Genomic DNA, 16,830 nt, shown 5'->3' with positions numbered 1-16,830 from the left:
ATGCCATCTGCACTGAGCGCCTTGGCCCTGTGACATTCATGCCTCCGGCCTTCAGCTGCCCCACCTCCCAGCTCCGATTACCCGATGGCTGCTGGGGGGAGGGCAGGGAGAGTATGCCCAGCTTGTGGGTGCTCCTAACTCTGCCTTCTTGGCTCTTTGGATCTCCCCCTCCATTTCTGGGGGGAACTGGGGCAGGGGGCACGAAGTTCTGTGGGTTGACAGGGAAGGGGCTGAGCTCTTGAGCATGGATGTGGGCACAACCATCGTCAGTAGGCGTGGGGGGGATGGAGGTGAGCCCTAGACTTGGGCGCCCACCTTAATGCCTGACTGGAGCTGGCCTGGGGTGGGAGGAGAGCAGCAGGTGGGTGAGGTTATGGTGGGGCTGGGCGGGAAGCACAGTCTTTGATGTTAATACTGGACATCTGGCCCAAGTCAAGGCTACTGTTTATGTCTTTCTGTCTGTGACCTGCAGGGGGAATTTCCTGTTATATTCTTTTGGAGGAGAGGATCCTTCTGTTTAAGTAACCTATCTCCCCCTTATATTATATCCCCCAACCCCATCTCCCATTCTCTAGCCTCCAAGGCCCCACAGTGGCTAGGAGATCAGACTTAAGGGTCACTGCCCTTAAGCTCCAGAATGCCATCTCATGGGGGCCCAGCGAGAGCCCACCAAAGAGTGCTGCCTCAGCCCCTGCCCACCCCCGCCCCCCCCGCCCGCCGCGCTTGCCAAGCTGGTGCCTCTGTCTGTGTACTCCACTGCCATGTCACACCTGCCAAATAGTACCTCCCTTCCCGCCTTCACGCCTCCTCTCTCTGCTGGCACTAGGATAACAGCGGGGTGGGTGGGGCAGTCCCCTTCAGTCCATACCTGAGAATAGAACGGGGGGGGGGGGGGGGGATCTGGGAGAGGAGGAAGAGGTCCCAGCCCTGAGAGGCATCTACTCCTCAACCTGCGTGCCTGTGTTGCTGCCACAGCCTCCACCATCTCCAGACTCCCGGGGCTGTTGTGTTTGTGGCTGTCCATGGGAGCCCACGCTGGCACAGGCGGCAGTGTCTGCACACAGATGCCTGTGTTTGCCTGTGCATGCCCGTGTGTGTGTGTGTGTGTGTGTGTGTGTGTGTGTGTGTGTGTTTGGGCTACAGTGGCCACCTGGCCACCCTTCTTGGCCCCCATGGTGTGGAGTCAGGGCGTCAGTGCCAGATAATTGGGAGTGGGGGAGAAGTACCTCCCCCCACCCTAGCAGCAGGCAAAGGGGAAGGGGAGAGGGAGGTGTGAATCTCCCCACAGCACTATTAATAGCCCACATGCCAGGCCACCAAGAACCAGCTGTCACCGTGGAAACCATTTCTCTTCTCCCCTCCCCCCAGCCTCCATGAGGTGGGACTTAGGCGGGGCATGAAGCACCCCCCACCCATCTTTCTTTGTTACCTTTCTGCCTTTGTCTCCCCTTCCCTTCTCTGTCCTCTTTTCTCCCTCACCCTCCTCTCTCCACTCCCATCTCCTTGCTGCCTTTCTTCCTCTCCCTTGGCTTCATTGTCATCCCTGCCTCTGCCCCCACCCCTGCCCATCTCTTTGTTCTTGCCTCTCCTCATCCTTCTCCCCCTCTTCCCCCATCGTCCCTTTCACCCCTCTGCTTCTTCTCTTTCTCCCATTTTCTCAGCCCCCCTCTCTCTATGTGAGTCTTTCCCTCTGTGGTTGGCAAGGAGGAGGGCTGGGCTTTCCGTAGAGCATTAAGGACAAAGTTCATGGGCCCTGACAGGTGGGGCCAAAGCCAAGAGCAGACACTCAGGAGAGTGGTGGGTACAGAATTGGGGGCTGGATTCTGGGGCAGAGAGTCCCCTCTGGCAGCCCTAGGAGTCCTTCCGGGGAGTCCCTTGGGTCCACAGGACTGCAGAGTGGGACAGTCCAGCAGCAGGAACATGGCATGGTGCCCATGGATGCCGCATTGGCCTCTTGTCTCAGTCCCCCCATTGCAGAAGCACTTAAGCTTAATGAAATGCTTCCCCGTCCGCAGGCACCTTGCCCACACTGCCACCAGGCATCTCTTATCTGACAAAGAGGGAGTGGGTGGCCAGGCCAGCCAACAGGTGGGCCTTGCCTGCCGGCTGTCCGGCCTAGTCTCAGAGCCCCATAGCTCCAGCCCTCTGCCTCTTGGGGGGATGCTGATCCTCTTCCTCTGCAGGGGATGTGCCAGGCTGGCACTGGGGGAATTGAGGAGGACTCCAGGAGGAGGGGAGAGAGGCTGCCCTTCAGCATGGGTATCTCTGCCCCGCCCCCCTGCCCCACTGACTTTTTTCTGCCCACAGCTAACACAGGCTCATGTGCTATGTGCCTCCCCGCATGCTGGGCCCTCTGCCTGCCCTGTCGCCTCAGAGGCCCAGGTATGTCCCCAGAGAGATGACAAGGACTCCCCAGGGGTTCCAGCCTCCTGCTAGGTGCCAGGCAAGGGTGCCCTAAGCAGTGAGGGCAGGACCTTGCTTCCCTGCCCACTACCAGGGGCTCAGTGGAGCCTGGGTGGCATCAGGCACCGTTCGGCTCAGCATAGAGGTGAGGCAGAGTGGGGGCCTCCTCCCTCCACCCCCTGTAGCAGGCACGTGCAAGCCCTTGGCAGTGCCCAGCCACATTTGGAGTTAAGGCCAGGCTGGGTCGGGGGAAGGGAAAATAAACATGGTGGCTTAGGTTGGCACTGCCCCAGGTGTGCCCTGTAGCAACTGGCGGTAGCAGAAGTCAGGGCGAGGGGTCTTCCAGAGCTGTGGCCTGGGGCAGGAGCTGCCCATGCCATGCACTGCCACTAGTGCTCCCTGCCTGGTCTGGCCCGTAGCCGCTGATACCCATTCCCACACACCCCGGTTCCCTTCACCTGCCTCCAGGGCCTGCTCGCAGGGCTGCCCCTCTCTCAGCATGCCCACTCCTGTGCCTGCCTCCTCCCCTCCCCGGGGGCACTCGGGCCTCAGGCTGGCGAGTGGATTTTTCCAGCTTCTGTAAACAAGTGGTGGCAGTATGCCAGGTGGGCAGGAGACGGGCGGGGGCAGCACCGCAGCCAGGGTGTGCCAAGCACCGAGGCACAGTCTTGGGGGGAGGGGGAGACAGGGAGACACCCAGACCCAGAGAGAGAGAGAGAGAGAGAGACATTCAGATGCAGACAGACAGACCAAAGGAAGCTTCACTGGGCACAGATAGAAGTGGAAACAGAGGCGACAGAAAATAGCCCTCTATTGTCCAGCCCAAGGCCCACGCCTGCCTCGGCCCCCAGCTCCTCACTGCTCTGGATGAGAGCAGCAGGCCCCTATGCCCAGGCTCTGGGCATCCCCACCCACTCCTTCTCCCCCCATCTCCACCCCTTAGGGCTGGCTACGCCATTATAAATTTATAACAGGAATTTCTCCGCAAGCCAAGAAAAACTTGACCTACTTTCTTGACGGCTCCCTGGGCTAAGGCTCCCTGCTCGCACCCCTCCATCCCATGTCTCCTGTCCAGCCCCCAGTGCCCAGCTCTGGTCTGCAGGGGCATCGAAAGCAGAGTAGGCCACCCTTCTGTACTGCTGCCCTGCTCCCCAGGATGGGGACTTGTCTGAGTGCAGAGGCCCTGTCCCATGGTCCAGCCGGGTCCTACCCTGCCCAATGGCCTGACTTATCTCTCCTTTCCCCTCCCACCCTGGCTCCTTATCAGTTCCTAGGGGTGGGGCCAGGGGGGCCCAGGGGCAACAACTCTGGTGCAGCAGCCACTCGATGGAGGCTGTGTGCGGAGAGCCCCACCTTTTGTCCCCTCTCACGTGCCCACACCTGCCTTTTGTGTGCAGACACGGAGCCTCGGGTCTGCAGGCTGGGGTCAGCGGAGCAGCATGGGGGGAATGGTTGGCCCAGGTTGGCACTGCCCTGGACCCCAGGTAGCAGGACAAGACAAGCATTGGAGGCAGGCTGCTCACTAGCTGTGCCAACTCGAGTGAACGGTCGGGCTTTCTGAGGCTTTATTTCCTCACCTGTGCAGCTCTGATACCAGAGGGCCTATATTCTCTATTCCATTAACGCGGGTTAGTTTCCTTTCCCCTCCTCTTGCCATCCTGGTGGGTGGCAGCTCAGCTAAACCAACTGGGAAGTCTGGTCCTCAGACTGGGAAGTGTGATTCGGGACCTTGTATGGGAAGCTCCTTGGGGGGCCGGGATTGGGGAGTCGTAACTGAGCCAGCAGCCGGGGAGGTCGTCTCCCTACTATTTGCAGTGTCCCTCTCCGTGAAGGCACCCATGTGGGCATTCAGGATCCCTGCATGCAGCCCCCACAAACCACACTTCCTTCACCAGTACCCCCCATGCCTGGGCTGAAGCAGCTCATCTCTGGTGGCCTCTTGCCCTGTAATACTGATGAGTTTTAGGGAAACTGGGGGGTGGTAACAATAGCTGATGTTTAACAGACACATATTAAGGGCCAGACACTTGACTGAATGTGAGGACTGAGACGAGGTACATGGGTGACCTCATTCTTTCCCTCCATCCCTTTCCATGTCTGGGGAGCAGGATGTGGATCTCCAGTCTTGCCTGCTGTCTGTTAATCTGAAGCGTTGTCCTGGTGCCTGCCCTCCATGACTACCACCATCTCGTTACGAGCCCCCAAATGTTGGCACCAAAGGAATCCTATTCACCTAGCCCCACCATGGCGCCACCTCATCCCTGCCTCTTTCCTCTCTCTGCAGGGACCTCCGGACAGGACAAGATTCCGAAGCTACTCCCCCAGCCCAGGACCCCCCCACAGACCCGGCTTCCCCCACAACCCCACTATCTGCCACTCCCTGGCCCCTCTCACCGCCCGCCCCCCTTGGGGCGCAGGGCATGGTGTGAAAGGCCAAGTGCTGAGGCGGGCACCATGGGTGCTGGGCCCTAGGGCCTGGGTGGCGGGGGGTGGGCGGCCTGTGGGCGTGCCGGGGGGGCCAGTGTGCCCACCCCAGTCTCTTGGCGTGCTGGAGGGCATCCTGGATGGAATTAAAGTGAATGGAACAGAAGCCAAGCAAGGTGGAGTGTGGGTCAGACCCAGAGGAGAACAGGTAATGGGTCTGGCAACTAGGTCGTGCCAACTCCTAGGCAACAGGAAGGGTCACCTGGCTGGGCCCGAGAGAGTGGAGCTTGGGCCTTTTAAGCACCTCTGGGGGGATGGGCATGAGGCCAACAAGCCTGCTGCCTACCTTTGCCCAGGAGATGAGGTCATGTTCCCATGCGGCAGGGAATTAGGCACCTCAATGGAAAGATGCCCATTTTGAAAGGGGGAGGTGATGCAGAGCAGAGTAATTACAGGCAGCAGGCACGTGGCCCCTCCCTTGACAGTGCTGGGAGTCTCAAATGCCCCCCAGTGTCCCCTCAGCCACCCTCACCTGAGCATGTGGAATCCAAGCCTTGCCATTCCCCTCCTCTCCCTACCAGGTTGTTCACTTCTGACCACCAGCGTGTTGTCCAGAAGCCATGGTGCATGTGACATGACATTTCAGGGCACATGCACCAGTAGCTGGTGGTCACAGCTCACGCTTATATTTGGAACCTATTGGGAGCCTCACAAGCTCTTCCTTGTTCATGGGCAAGGGCGGGCATTGCCATGGGGCTCCTCCCAGGAAGTGAAAGTGAATGCCAGCTATGAAGGTTTTGCTCCCACGTGGAGGAGGCATCAGCCCTGCACACGCAACTAGGGATGGGTTACCTACTATCTGCATTGTGCTTCAGGAGCCCAGAGGGTCTCTGCCTCTCCCATCAGCTCCAAGTGGCACAGAGCTCAGTCTCAGTTGGCGTGGTGCCCTGGGAGCTGGGTACAGCCTGTGCCTATGGCCAGGGAGAGGGTGGGGGAGGGGGTGCTCTGGGGAGTAGTGTGGCCGTTGCCTAGGAGACCAGATCCTGAGCCAGGAGGCCGGAGGCCTGGCCCAGCAAAGCCCTGGGGCCCAAGACTGGGTCCCTGGAGGGGTAGAGGAAGTGGATGGGGCTGGCAGCGGGGTAGGGCAATGGGGGTATCCCCCCAACCCAATCCCCACCCCAGGGGGCTCTGAAAAAGATTTAGCCTGTCATTGCGTAGCTCTCACTTACAGCCTCTGTACCTCCCTGCCCAGACTTCTGTGGATCTGGGAAAGTCTGCTGCTAACTCTGAGAAAGGCGGGAATGCCAGTTCCTGGTCCCCCAGGACTGCAGCCCCTCCCCTGTCTGCCTCCCCTCCCCCATGTCCCTGCGCCACCTTGTGGCTGTCCCTGGGACTGCACCCAGAGGCTGTGAGTCTAGTTAATTGCTGAAGACTGCCAGCTCGACTGGGGCCTAGGTGGCCGGGGAGTTCCCCCCACACCCACCCCTCCAGAGGCAGGAGGGAGATCCGACCCTCGAACTGTTGTAGACATCAGACAGGGGTAATCCCCAGGGCGTGTGGAACACAGAGTTGTCTGTGGCTGTGACCCTGGCCAAGGTCACTGTGTCAGTGTGTTGGGAGCCGCATCAGGCCCCAGGCGGGTGGAGGGAGGGGGGAGGACCCTGCAACATGCCACACACAGGGTGGGTGTGGGAGGTTATACAATCCGTGCATGCATGTAGAAAGCTTATGTAACCTGTGTGTGCCGAGGTTATGTAACATGTATGTGGAGAGGCTGGCAACATATGTGTGCAGTGGCTGAGGGTTGCTAATACCTTACTTGGAGGGGCCCAGCGTCCTTGTCCTGGCTCTGACTCCAGCCACAGTGTCACCAGGCACAAGTGGGGCCTAGGTTTGCTGCTCTGTTAAAGGGAGGCCATGGACTGGGTGGCTCTGGGAGTCCCATCCTTTTCTCATATTCTTGGGTCTAGGTTCTAGTGGTCCTCTGTGGTTATTTAATTTACTTTTATTTTAATTTTTGGCTGTGTTGGGTCTTCCTTGCTGCACGTGGGCTTTCTCTAGTTGTGGCGAGCGGGGGCTACTCTTCGTTGCTGTGCGTGGACTTCTCATTGCGGTGGCTTCTCTTGTTGCAGAGCACGGGCTCTAGGTGCGCGGGCTTCAGTAGTTGTAGCACGCGGGCTCAGTAGTTGCGGCATGTGGGCTCCGCAGCTGTGGCAGACACGCGGGCTTCCGTAGTTGTGGCTCGCGGGCCGTAGAGCGCAGGCTCAGTAGTTGTGGTGCACGGGCTTAGTTGCTCCGCGGCATGTGGGATCTTCCCGGACCAGGGCTCGAATCCATGTCCCCTGCGCTGGCAGGCAGACTCCTAACCACTGCGCCACCAGGGAAGTCCCACTGTGGTTATTTAGCGTGTGTGCATGACCTGGAAATCAAGTCACATGTTCACTGGGGGGAGGGGCATGGTATTATTAGGTGCCCGTCTAGAGGGTTGTGTAACATGTGGGCATATCCTAGAGGTCATATAACACATTTGAGAAAGCCTTGAAAGTTGCATAGATATAGATGGTAGAGCCTGCTGCTTGTTTACCGTGCCTGGGTTTATACTGAAGGCAGCGTAGTTATTCGTGTGTGCTGGTCTTATGTTGCACACATTTGTGTGTATTCTAAAGGTTATATAGCTTTAAGCATGTCCTGAAGATTCTTTCTGCATATGTGTCATGTACTGAAGGCTGTCTTATAGATTATGGGCGTGCTCGTGTGTGTGTGTGTGTGTGTGTGTGTATGTTGGGGCCCTAGAACATGCTTGTGCCCCAGCCAAGCCCTTTATCTCTCTCCCCAAAGCTTCCAGATAGCTGGACCCTTCTCAGTTTTGTCAGTTGACCTGGGGACGGGAGGTAGGATGAGGACACAAGAAGGAGGGAGTCAGGCGTGGGGGATGACTTCAGCCTATGGGATGAGAAGGGGGGCTGCCCAAGGACTGCTCTCTGATTCGGCCCACTTTGCCCCCATCCAGTGCCAGGTCACCAGATGGAAAGCGAAAAAGAAAGAACGGCCAATGTTCCCTGAAAACCAGCATGTCAGGTGAGCCTGGTTGCGTGTGCCCTTCCTTCCCACCCTCAACCCGACAGAACCAGGCCGGGACAATTCCAGGGCCTGGGCCTATACCAGCAGTTCCTGTGTCCCACGGGGAGAGCCTCCTGGAGAGCGTGGGATGGACTTGTCTGGGGTGAGAGGGATGATGCGGGGCACGCTCCAGCCTTTGAGGATGGATTAGGTCAGGAAGGGCCTCTTCCCTTCCCCCATAACTCCCTTGCCCGAGGTCCCCAAGTTGAGCTGCTCTGACATTTGCTTCTCCTTCTCCCATATCCCCTGCCCCTGGCATGCAGCAAGAGAAAAGCCCTGAATGGGGCAGTCAGAAGAACTGGATTCTCCATATTCTTAGAGAAGGGGATGGACAAGGTGACCTCTGATGTGTCTCCAGGATTATACCTGGAGACAGAGAACCCTTCAGGGAGGTTGGGCTAGGGGATGGGCCAGGAAGGAAAAGCTGGGGGATGGAGAAAGTGTAGGAGCCTCTCTGCTGGGGACCCAAGCCATGCCTGCCTGCCTGCCTCCCTTCCTCCCTCCCAGGGTATATCCCTAGTTACCTGGACAAAGACGAGCAGTGTGTCGTGTGTGGGGACAAGGCAACCGGTTATCACTACCGCTGCATCACTTGTGAGGGCTGCAAGGTATGGACCAGCCAGCTCCTGCCCCTCCCCCACCACCTGAGCGCCACCCTCCCCCCCTGCCATCACATTCCCTTTAAGTCCCTCAGCACCTGGCACAACAGACAGCTCTATAAACATGTAAGCTAAAGCCCACCTGTTATATCCTCATTCCTCTTCTCTTATTCATTCATTCATTCATTTGTTCATTCATAATCCCTGTTCTGCCACTCATAGGTAAGATGCCTGATCTCTCTGAGCCTCAGTCTCTTCATCTATAAAATGGGGATAAACATACTACCTGCTTCATAGAGTTGCTAGAAGGATAAAATGAGATAACGCACATAGAGTACTTAAAACAGTGCCAAGGTCAAAAGAAGCACTCAATAAATGTCTGCTTTCATCCATCCATTCAGTGTATTAAGTGTGAGATGTGCAGTATATGTGCTTCCCTCAAGTTGCTCACAGCCTACCAGAGAAAGACTGACGTCAGTTAAACAGCATCAGTGTTTCTCAAAATGTAGCTCCTGGACCACCTGCAGTACTTGTTAAGTGCAGATGCCAAGGCCTCATCCCAACCCTACTCAATCAGAATGTTTTGTGGTGGAATCTGCCTTGGATTGCTTCCACTGCACCTGAAAGGGTGAGAACCAGTGCTGGGGGGCGTGGCGGAGGCCAGAGAAGAGGATGGCAGAGTCTCCCTGGGCAGAGCGGGTCTATGACTTGGAGAGGCTTAATTAGATCTCACTTTGGACATTTCAGCCTACATGGTTTTCCCAGGATCATCACTTCCTGACAATGTAAGACCTTTCAAGAAACAGAAAGCTTTAAGAATGTGTCAAGGCTTCAAGTTCCTCTCTTTCCTGGTGTCAATCAGACCAGGACCACCAGGGATATAGAGTCCCCTAGCAGTGTTCCTGCAAGCAATGCCAGCAGTGTAACATAGAACAAGGAACCTCACCCTCAAGGACATCTGAGTCCCAGCGGGGCATCCCGAAAGGACAGAGATGCCTTCTCACTCCTAGAGAGCCTGATGTTGCAGGTCTAGCGTGAGGCCCAAGAGTCTGTATTTTTGATGGCTACCCAAGGTGATTTTAATTGCACCCCAAAATCTGAGAGCTCAGACCTTGTGTCTTATACCTCAGGTCCAGTTCTGAGTCTCTGCTGCCCATTTAGACGTATGACTTTGAGCAAAGTGCTTAATCTCTCCAAGCTGCAGTTTCTTAGTTGGCAAAATGGAGATAATAACAGTTCCTACCTCACGGGGTTGACATGAGCGTTAAATGTGATGATACAGGAAAGAAAAGGCTTATAAGTGCCCGACACATAGTAAGTATGCAACAGACATTAGCTCTTCATATTATCACTGCCATCTTGAGTCTTGAGGTTTTTCCTTTAAAGCAAAGACTAAACTCTGTATATAAAATTGAAAATATTCTCTTCATGCTAGTAGAGTTCATACCCAATGCCTTTTCTTAACTTTTTGACCCCCCGCCCCCCATTTCATGAATTCCACCTGCATGGGCAACAGGCAGCATGTATGAGAATGGTTTTGGGGCCAGTGTTGTTTTTAGAGTCGTTTAACAAGATGGAAAATCAGGTATTAATTGGTGTCCAAAGCGGCTATTCCTTCAGGCCTCTAAGCACCTCACACCATCCCAGGCTCAAATCTCCTAACTGCGGTCACCATCCTTAACTCTGCCACCACCACTACCCATGTTCCCCGGCCCCTAGGCAGCTGGGGGGCTGAGGATGTGTATTTCTAAGTCCTGGCAGAACCCAGTGATGCTGGGCTTGCTGCATCGGGAGGATGCCAGGTTCCCTCACTAGTTCCCCAGCCCACCGCCCCCACCGCCAACCCCAGAGAACTGCACGGTTGATTCAGGAAGGGAGGGTTGTGATCACAACATGCTAAGTCTCCCTGCCTTCCCCCAACTCCAGGGCTTCTTTCGCCGCACAATCCAGAAGAACCTCCACCCCACCTACTCGTGCAAATATGACAGCTGTTGTGTCATTGACAAGATCACCCGCAATCAGTGCCAGCTGTGCCGCTTCAAGAAGTGCATCGCTGTGGGCATGGCCATGGACTGTAAGGGGATGGGTGGGGGAAGCGGGCCAGGCAGCTGTGGGGGGGGGGGGTGCGTTCAGACACGGCAGCTCCCTTCCAGGTACCCACAGAGCAGAGGGACAGTCTGGGTCAGGCTGGTGGCAGAATGAATGTTCAGAATCTTGGTCCCTGCTGCCCTCATCCCTGAAGAAAAGGAAACAGGATCCCTCTCTGGGCTCTGGACATGGGCCCCAGTGCCTGCCTGCCTTTCCCCACTCCAGGGCCTTAGAGTTGTTGGGTAGAAATAAGTCCTGAGTAACCCCCCCCAAGAGCACAGTGTCTCTGACTACTAGAGAAGGCACCCCACTTCTGGGTGAGAGAGGGCATTTTTCATTAGCTAGGGATTGGATGGCACAGTCTTCTAGTAACCACTGTCACCATAACCCTTTAGATCAGAACATGGTCTTCCTCTGGGTCAGCCCGGATTGGAGTTGATGTGGTCTCAGTGATCATTCAGGATCCAGGTTGTGCCACCCGACTGCTAGGTGTTTGGGAAGTCACTTAGCCTCTCTTGGCCTACTGGGAAGCATAGTTTCTGAGTGGGTTACGGAGTGTGCCATGCAAAGGGCATCGTATCTGTCTGTTGTTGACAGTGGTTCTAGATGATTCGAAGCGGGTGGCCAAACGCAAGCTGATTGAGCAGAACCGGGAGCGGCGGCGGAAGGAGGAGATGATCCGATCACTGCAGCAGCGACCAGAGCCCACTCCCGAAGAGTGGGACCTGATCCACGTTGCCACGGAGGCCCATCGCAGCACAAATGCCCAGGGCAGCCATTGGAAACAGAGGCGGAAATTCCTGGTAAGGAGAGAGGGAGCACAGGGGAGCGGCAGCCAGGTAGCCAGGAGAGGAGAGTGAACTCAGAGTCTTGCCTCCTCTAGAAAGCCGCCTTAGTCTAGTCTGACCCAAGGCTGATAGTCTCCACAACTTGACACTGCTGATTCGCACGCCTGTGTATGTGTCACCGCTATCAGGGTCCTGCCTTTTCCATCTGACTGGGAGCTCCATGAGGGCAGGGCCTTGCCCTCCTCATCGAATTTCCAGTGAACGGAGGTGAGCTCTCCTCTTTTTCCCGCCCACAGTGACTGGGAGGAAGGGTGAGGACACAGTCATGTAACAGTATCTTGGGGTACCTCTTGGTTGCTGGGCATTGTTTTAGGCCCCGGCAAAACTGAGTGCCAAGAAAATGGCCAGCTTGGGAGGAGATGGATAGTTGGTTGTGTATGGTGGGGAGGGCAGAAAACTCCTGGTGGAGTGTGTCCGCGTGTGGAACAGTACGCTGTTAGGAGCACTGACTCTGCTACCAAGCACGTGTGTGCGTAACTTGTCGGGGATCAGACTGCCCGGGTTCAAATCCTGGTTCTACCACTTACTAGCCACATGACCTTGGGCTTATTACTTAGCTGCAGTCTGTCTCAGTTTCCTCATCTGTGAAATGATGACAAGTATAACATCAACTAATGGTGATAAGTCGTGGTGAGGATTAGATGAGATAGTATGTGTAAAACACGCGGCTTAATGCCTAGTTACATGTTAAATATTCAGTAAATCTAGCTTCTATTGTTATGACATTACCTCTGCTGCTATTATGATCCTTGTGATTATTAGCCAACTTGGAGCTCTGATGCTGGTGTATTCTCTGCCCCAAGATGGGAGAAGCCTTAGACCTGGGTTGGGACACAGCTGTCCCCAGGTGCTAGTGGCCCCGCCTCCCCAAGCTGCCTTGGAGCTCCCCCTGGTGGGCAGGGAGCCTCTGTGAGAGGTTGAAAGGGGTCTGCAGCCCCAGCTGACCCCCATCTCTCCCTCTAGCCGGATGACATTGGCCAGTCACCCATCGTCTCCATGCCGGACGGAGACAAGGTGGACCTTGAGGCCTTCAGCGAGTTTACCAAGATCATCACCCCGGCCATCACCCGCGTGGTGGACTTTGCCAAAAAACTGCCCATGTTCTCTGAGGTGAGTGGCAGATGGGAGGAGAGACACGGTGCCACGCTGGAGGGAGACCTCGGGCTGCTCCCCAGGTCCCCCAGTCCCAGCTCGTGCTCATCTGAAGCTCTCTGGATGGGGAGCAATTCCTGTAGGTCAACACACCCAACACACACGCACGCACACACGCGCGCGCACACACACACACACGCACAGGATGAGCTGATCCCTAAAGAACCAGCAGGCTCCACGGGCCCAGCCTCCCCAGCCCGTCCCTTCCTGTCTCCCCTGAAGTCTACGCAGCCATCCTGACTCTGGAAGTTCTCCTTACTTTAAAGAGCACTAACTCTGGGAACAGGCTGCCCTACTGGCTTGTGACCTTGGCCACGTGGCCTAACTCCCTATACCTCCCTTTGCTCATCTGCGGTGGGCATGGAGGTACTGACGGGACCTAACTCAGAGGCACAGTTGGGAGAGTTAATGAAACAGGGCAGATCCATCGCTCATTGCAAGGGAGCTGTTCAGAGCACACGTTCCTGGCCCGTGGTGGCCTTGCGGCTCCCAGGGGGCCCCCCGCGGGGGATGCTTACGGGGAGGGGCCTGCTGAGTGTCCCTGTGGTTCTGCAGCTGCCTTGCGAAGACCAGATCATCCTCCTGAAGGGGTGCTGCATGGAGATCATGTCCCTGCGGGCGGCTGTCCGCTATGACCCCGAGAGCGACACCCTGACACTGAGCGGGGAGATGGCTGTCAAGCGGGAGCAGCTCAAGAATGGCGGCCTGGGTGTCGTCTCCGATGCCATCTTTGAACTGGGCAAGTCACTGTCTGCCTTTAACTTGGATGACACGGAAGTGGCTCTGCTACAGGCTGTGCTGCTAATGTCAACAGGTACCGAGGCCTGGCTGGGAGGGCTCGGGAGCTCCCAGGGGCCCAGAGTTCGGCTGGGCCCTGGGCCTGTCACGCTCCTTCTTTAACCCCGTGGTCTCTCTGCTCCACAAAGCTACCTCTCTGTCCCCTGCTCTTTCACCCACCCCCACTCCGTTCTGATATCCAGGCCCATCTCTTACCTCCCAGTCCCTCCTCTACTCCTATCCTGGCTTCATTCGTTCTCTCTGCCCCCACCTGCTCTCTGTCTCCCCCAGACCCCTTTGTTCCCCATCCCCAACTCTGTTCACCTTCTCTCCCCCATCCCTCCTCTGTCCTCAGTCCCCCTTTCTTGCCCCTAACTCCCTCTGTATTGCTCTCCCCACCCCATCTCTCTGTCCGCTAGTCCTGCCCTGTCTCCAGGTCTCCTCTCTTTCCAGGCCTACCTCTTGCCCTCTGTCCTCTTTACCTGCCCCTCCACCCCCCGGTCCCCTCCCTCTGCCCTGCGGTTGCCCCTCCACTTGCCCAGAACGTGTTTTTCTTCCCTCTCCCCCAGCCTCTCCGCCTCTGCCCCCCCTCCGCCCGCTCACCCGCCTGCCCCTCCTTCCCCGCAGACCGCTCGGGCCTGCTGTGCGTGGACAAGATCGAGAAGAGTCAGGAGGCGTACCTGCTGGCGTTCGAGCACTACGTCAACCACCGCAAACACAACATTCCGCACTTCTGGCCCAAGCTGCTGATGAAGGTGACTGACCTGCGCATGATCGGGGCCTGCCACGCCAGCCGCTTCCTCCACATGAAAGTCGAGTGCCCCACCGAACTCTTCCCCCCACTCTTCCTCGAGGTCTTTGAGGATCAGGAAGTCTAAAGCCTCAGGCGGCCAGAGGGTGTGCGGAGCGGGTGGGGAGGAGCCTGGGGAGAAGGGGCAGAGCTGGGGGCTGAGGGAGACCCCCACACCTCTTCTCTCCTCCCTCTTGTCCTCGGATAGATTCAGCTCCCCACACACACACACACACACCCCGCATTGCCCAGTCCCTCCTCAGAACCTCCAGCCCTGGGGCAGGGCAAACAAATGAACTTGCTATGAAAAGGACAGTGTGGGAGGCGGGGGGCGGGGGGCGGGGGGCAGGGGGGACCGTGTCCTGCAGTTCCCAGGACCCCATCCTCCGAGAAGGTAGGAGAAGGGAGGGAGAGCTAAGAGGGGACAAGCCATCTTGACCGTAGGGGATGGAGGGATGGGGGAAGATGCCCTCAACTCACCCCCTACACACATGCAAGAGAGAGTCCCCCGCCCAGTCTCTTGGCCTAGGTTCCCTCTCCAGGCTAAGGGCCTCTCTGCTTCCCCAGATGCCTGGGTGCAAAGAAAGGCTTGGCTTGGCCCCTCCCCTGGAGGTTAAAAATTACAGTCATTCTAACTGCACTTTGGAAACCAGGCACGGAGAGAAGATAAATGAAGAAGTACTAGACAGAAGAAAAAAAAGAGAAAAAAGAGAGAGCGAGCGATTGATAGAGAGATGATATTAAGTTATTAACTGAGGCTGGCCAGAGGGGAGGACCCCCCCCACCCCCAAGCACTTTGAGAGCTGCCCCTCCTCCCCCCAAATCAGAGAGAACTGCCCCCCGCACCAGGTCCCCAGGGGTAGGGCTGCTGATCAGAGCTGTGAGTTAATACAACAGGGTCCTGGCCACCCCCCCTTGCCTTGCCCCTCCCTCTGTGCCCCTTTGGCACCCCCGCGCCAGTACTCCCTCTGCTCTCTGCCACTCGTGCCCGCTGAGTTCCATCTACCTCTCACGCTGGATGCCAACTGGCCCCTCACCAGCCTGCCCTGCTGCCCGCACAGCTCCCCTTTCAAGTGCCCAGCCCCAGGGGCCTCTCCCTGTGTCCCCCACCAGCTCCTTCCGCATCGTGGCACCCACACAGGAAAAACTGTGGCTCAAGGTCCCGCCCTCCTCACATCCTGCAGTATTAGCTACGATCCAGATGCTGCTGCCCTGGGGGGTGGGGGGGGTGTGCGTGAGCTTCTCTGAGAGCCTGCACCCCCTTAGGCCCCTGTTTCCATCTGTCTGCTGGGCTCTCTCTAACCCCTGCCCTCCTCCTTTCCACTCCCACTCGATGCACTATCCCAGACTCTGGGCAGGCAGGCACCGGAATGGGGGTGCTTAGAGAAATGGCACTTAGTCGAAGCCCCGGGGGAGGGGGTGGTTGGTGCTCCTCCTTTTTTCTTTGAAGCTCTTTAGGCCAGCCGCCCCTGTGCCCCTGGAACCCCTTTCCCCTCTTCTTTTCTCTAATTCAGGGACTTTGGCTTGAGCCACCTCCCACCCTCCTGGTGAGGAGTGCTCTGTTGGTCTGCACTTGGGTGAGCTGCCCTCCTCCTCCCTTTGGCTATGGCCCACTCCGCAGGGGAGAGAGGGAGGGAGGAGGTAGCCCTCTGAGGGTGGGGGGAGGGGAGGGTGGGGGAGGGACGGAGCAGACCAGAGGGCCCTGGGCTCAGGGCTGCATGTCGGCAGGGATGGATGGGTGGACACAGATGCCCCCGGAAGCCATGGGGAATGGGGCAGGGGGCGGGGGGAGGGGTGCCAGGGCTTCCTGCGCTTTGCACTATTGGGGCAAAAATGTCTTAAGCAGTGGGGAACCTGCCACCCCACCCTGACCCTCAGCCTGCCACAGCCCCCTTCACACACACACACACACACACACACACACACACACACACACGGGAAGGCAATGCTATGATGCCCATCGGGGCATGTCCTTCCCCCACTGTTCAGGTGTTCCGACAGGGCTGGAGGGCCTAGAAGAGCATCTGCTATCACCTGTGCATGTGCCTGCCCAGCCTCCCTTGGGCTCGTGGGCTGCCCGTGCTGTCCTTGTCCGTCTCTACCCTCTCTCGCTCCTGGGGTACTGATTCCTGTATTACTCCAGTCCCATGGATAAGCCCTCTTGTACCTTCCTCCCACCCCCTGGGGGCCCAGTGGAATTCCTGACCTGTCTGCAGTCTCTCTATCCCTCCATCCCCACGTCCACCCCTCCGTTCCCATTCTCAGCCATGCCCATGGTGGAGAAAAGGCCTTCAAGAGGCCTGGCCTCTTACAGGCACTTGGGAATCCCCCCCTCCCCCTCCCATCATATGAGCTGTGATCCCCCACTCCTCCCCGTAACCCCCGACCCCTCCGCCCACTCTCAGTGACGTGGGGTGTATGTGTGCGTTTTCTCTGTGTGAATGTGTGAGCAAGTACACGTGGTGGGGGAGGAGCCGGGGGGACTCAGGAGCGCCACGCACCTGCTCTAGAGAGGCAGCTGTCCCAGTCCCTGCTTTGGAAGTGAGGGACAGGGCCCTCTCCTGGGGGCCATTGGTGCTAATGAGGGGGATGGCCTTGACGTGGGTGCTCAGCATGCCTCCCCCAGTAC

General features: G+C 57.4%; 1 protein-coding gene across 2 annotated transcripts; it reads left to right on the top strand.

Moving 5' to 3' along the window:
- Window positions 1-4,846: 4,846 nt before the first annotated feature.
- On the top strand, window positions 4,847-14,837 carry THRA (thyroid hormone receptor alpha). Of its 2 annotated transcripts, none has more exons than XM_065897257.1 (8): window positions 4,847-5,035; window positions 7,838-7,905; window positions 8,455-8,555; window positions 10,473-10,620; window positions 11,232-11,437; window positions 12,446-12,592; window positions 13,190-13,448; window positions 14,039-14,837. In XM_065897257.1, the coding sequence occupies exons 1-8, from the start codon at window positions 4,983-4,985 to the stop codon at window positions 14,287-14,289; spliced, it is 1,233 nt and encodes a 410-aa protein (XP_065753329.1). In that variant the 5' UTR covers window positions 4,847-4,982; the 3' UTR covers window positions 14,290-14,837. The 2 variants fall into 2 exon arrangements, with proteins under 2 accessions (XP_065753329.1, XP_065753330.1); XM_065897258.1 differs by having other exon boundaries at window positions 4,983-5,035; window positions 7,844-7,905; window positions 14,039-14,289.
- Window positions 14,838-16,830: the final 1,993 nt, after the last annotated feature.

Source organism: Phocoena phocoena, chromosome 19 (assembly GCF_963924675.1).
Source record: "Phocoena phocoena chromosome 19, mPhoPho1.1, whole genome shotgun sequence".
In the NCBI taxonomy this organism is placed as follows: Eukaryota; Metazoa; Chordata; class Mammalia; order Artiodactyla; family Phocoenidae; genus Phocoena; species Phocoena phocoena.
Note: the sequence above shows the minus strand (reverse complement) of the source record. Positions and strands in the feature narration are given on the sequence as shown.

What these genes read in the sequence shown, in the direction of transcription:
- THRA (XM_065897257.1), top strand. Translation starts at nt 4,983, where the DNA reads ATGGAACAGAAGCCAAGCAAGGTGGAGTGTGGGTCAGACCCAGAGGAG. An exon ending in TCACTTGTGAGGGCTGCAAG is followed by an intron (nt 8,556 to 10,472) that starts GTATGGACCAGC and finishes CCCCAACTCCAG; the next exon opens with GGCTTCTTTCGCCGCACAAT. An exon ending in AACAGAGGCGGAAATTCCTG is followed by an intron (nt 11,438 to 12,445) that starts GTAAGGAGAGAG and finishes CTCTCCCTCTAG; the next exon opens with CCGGATGACATTGGCCAGTC.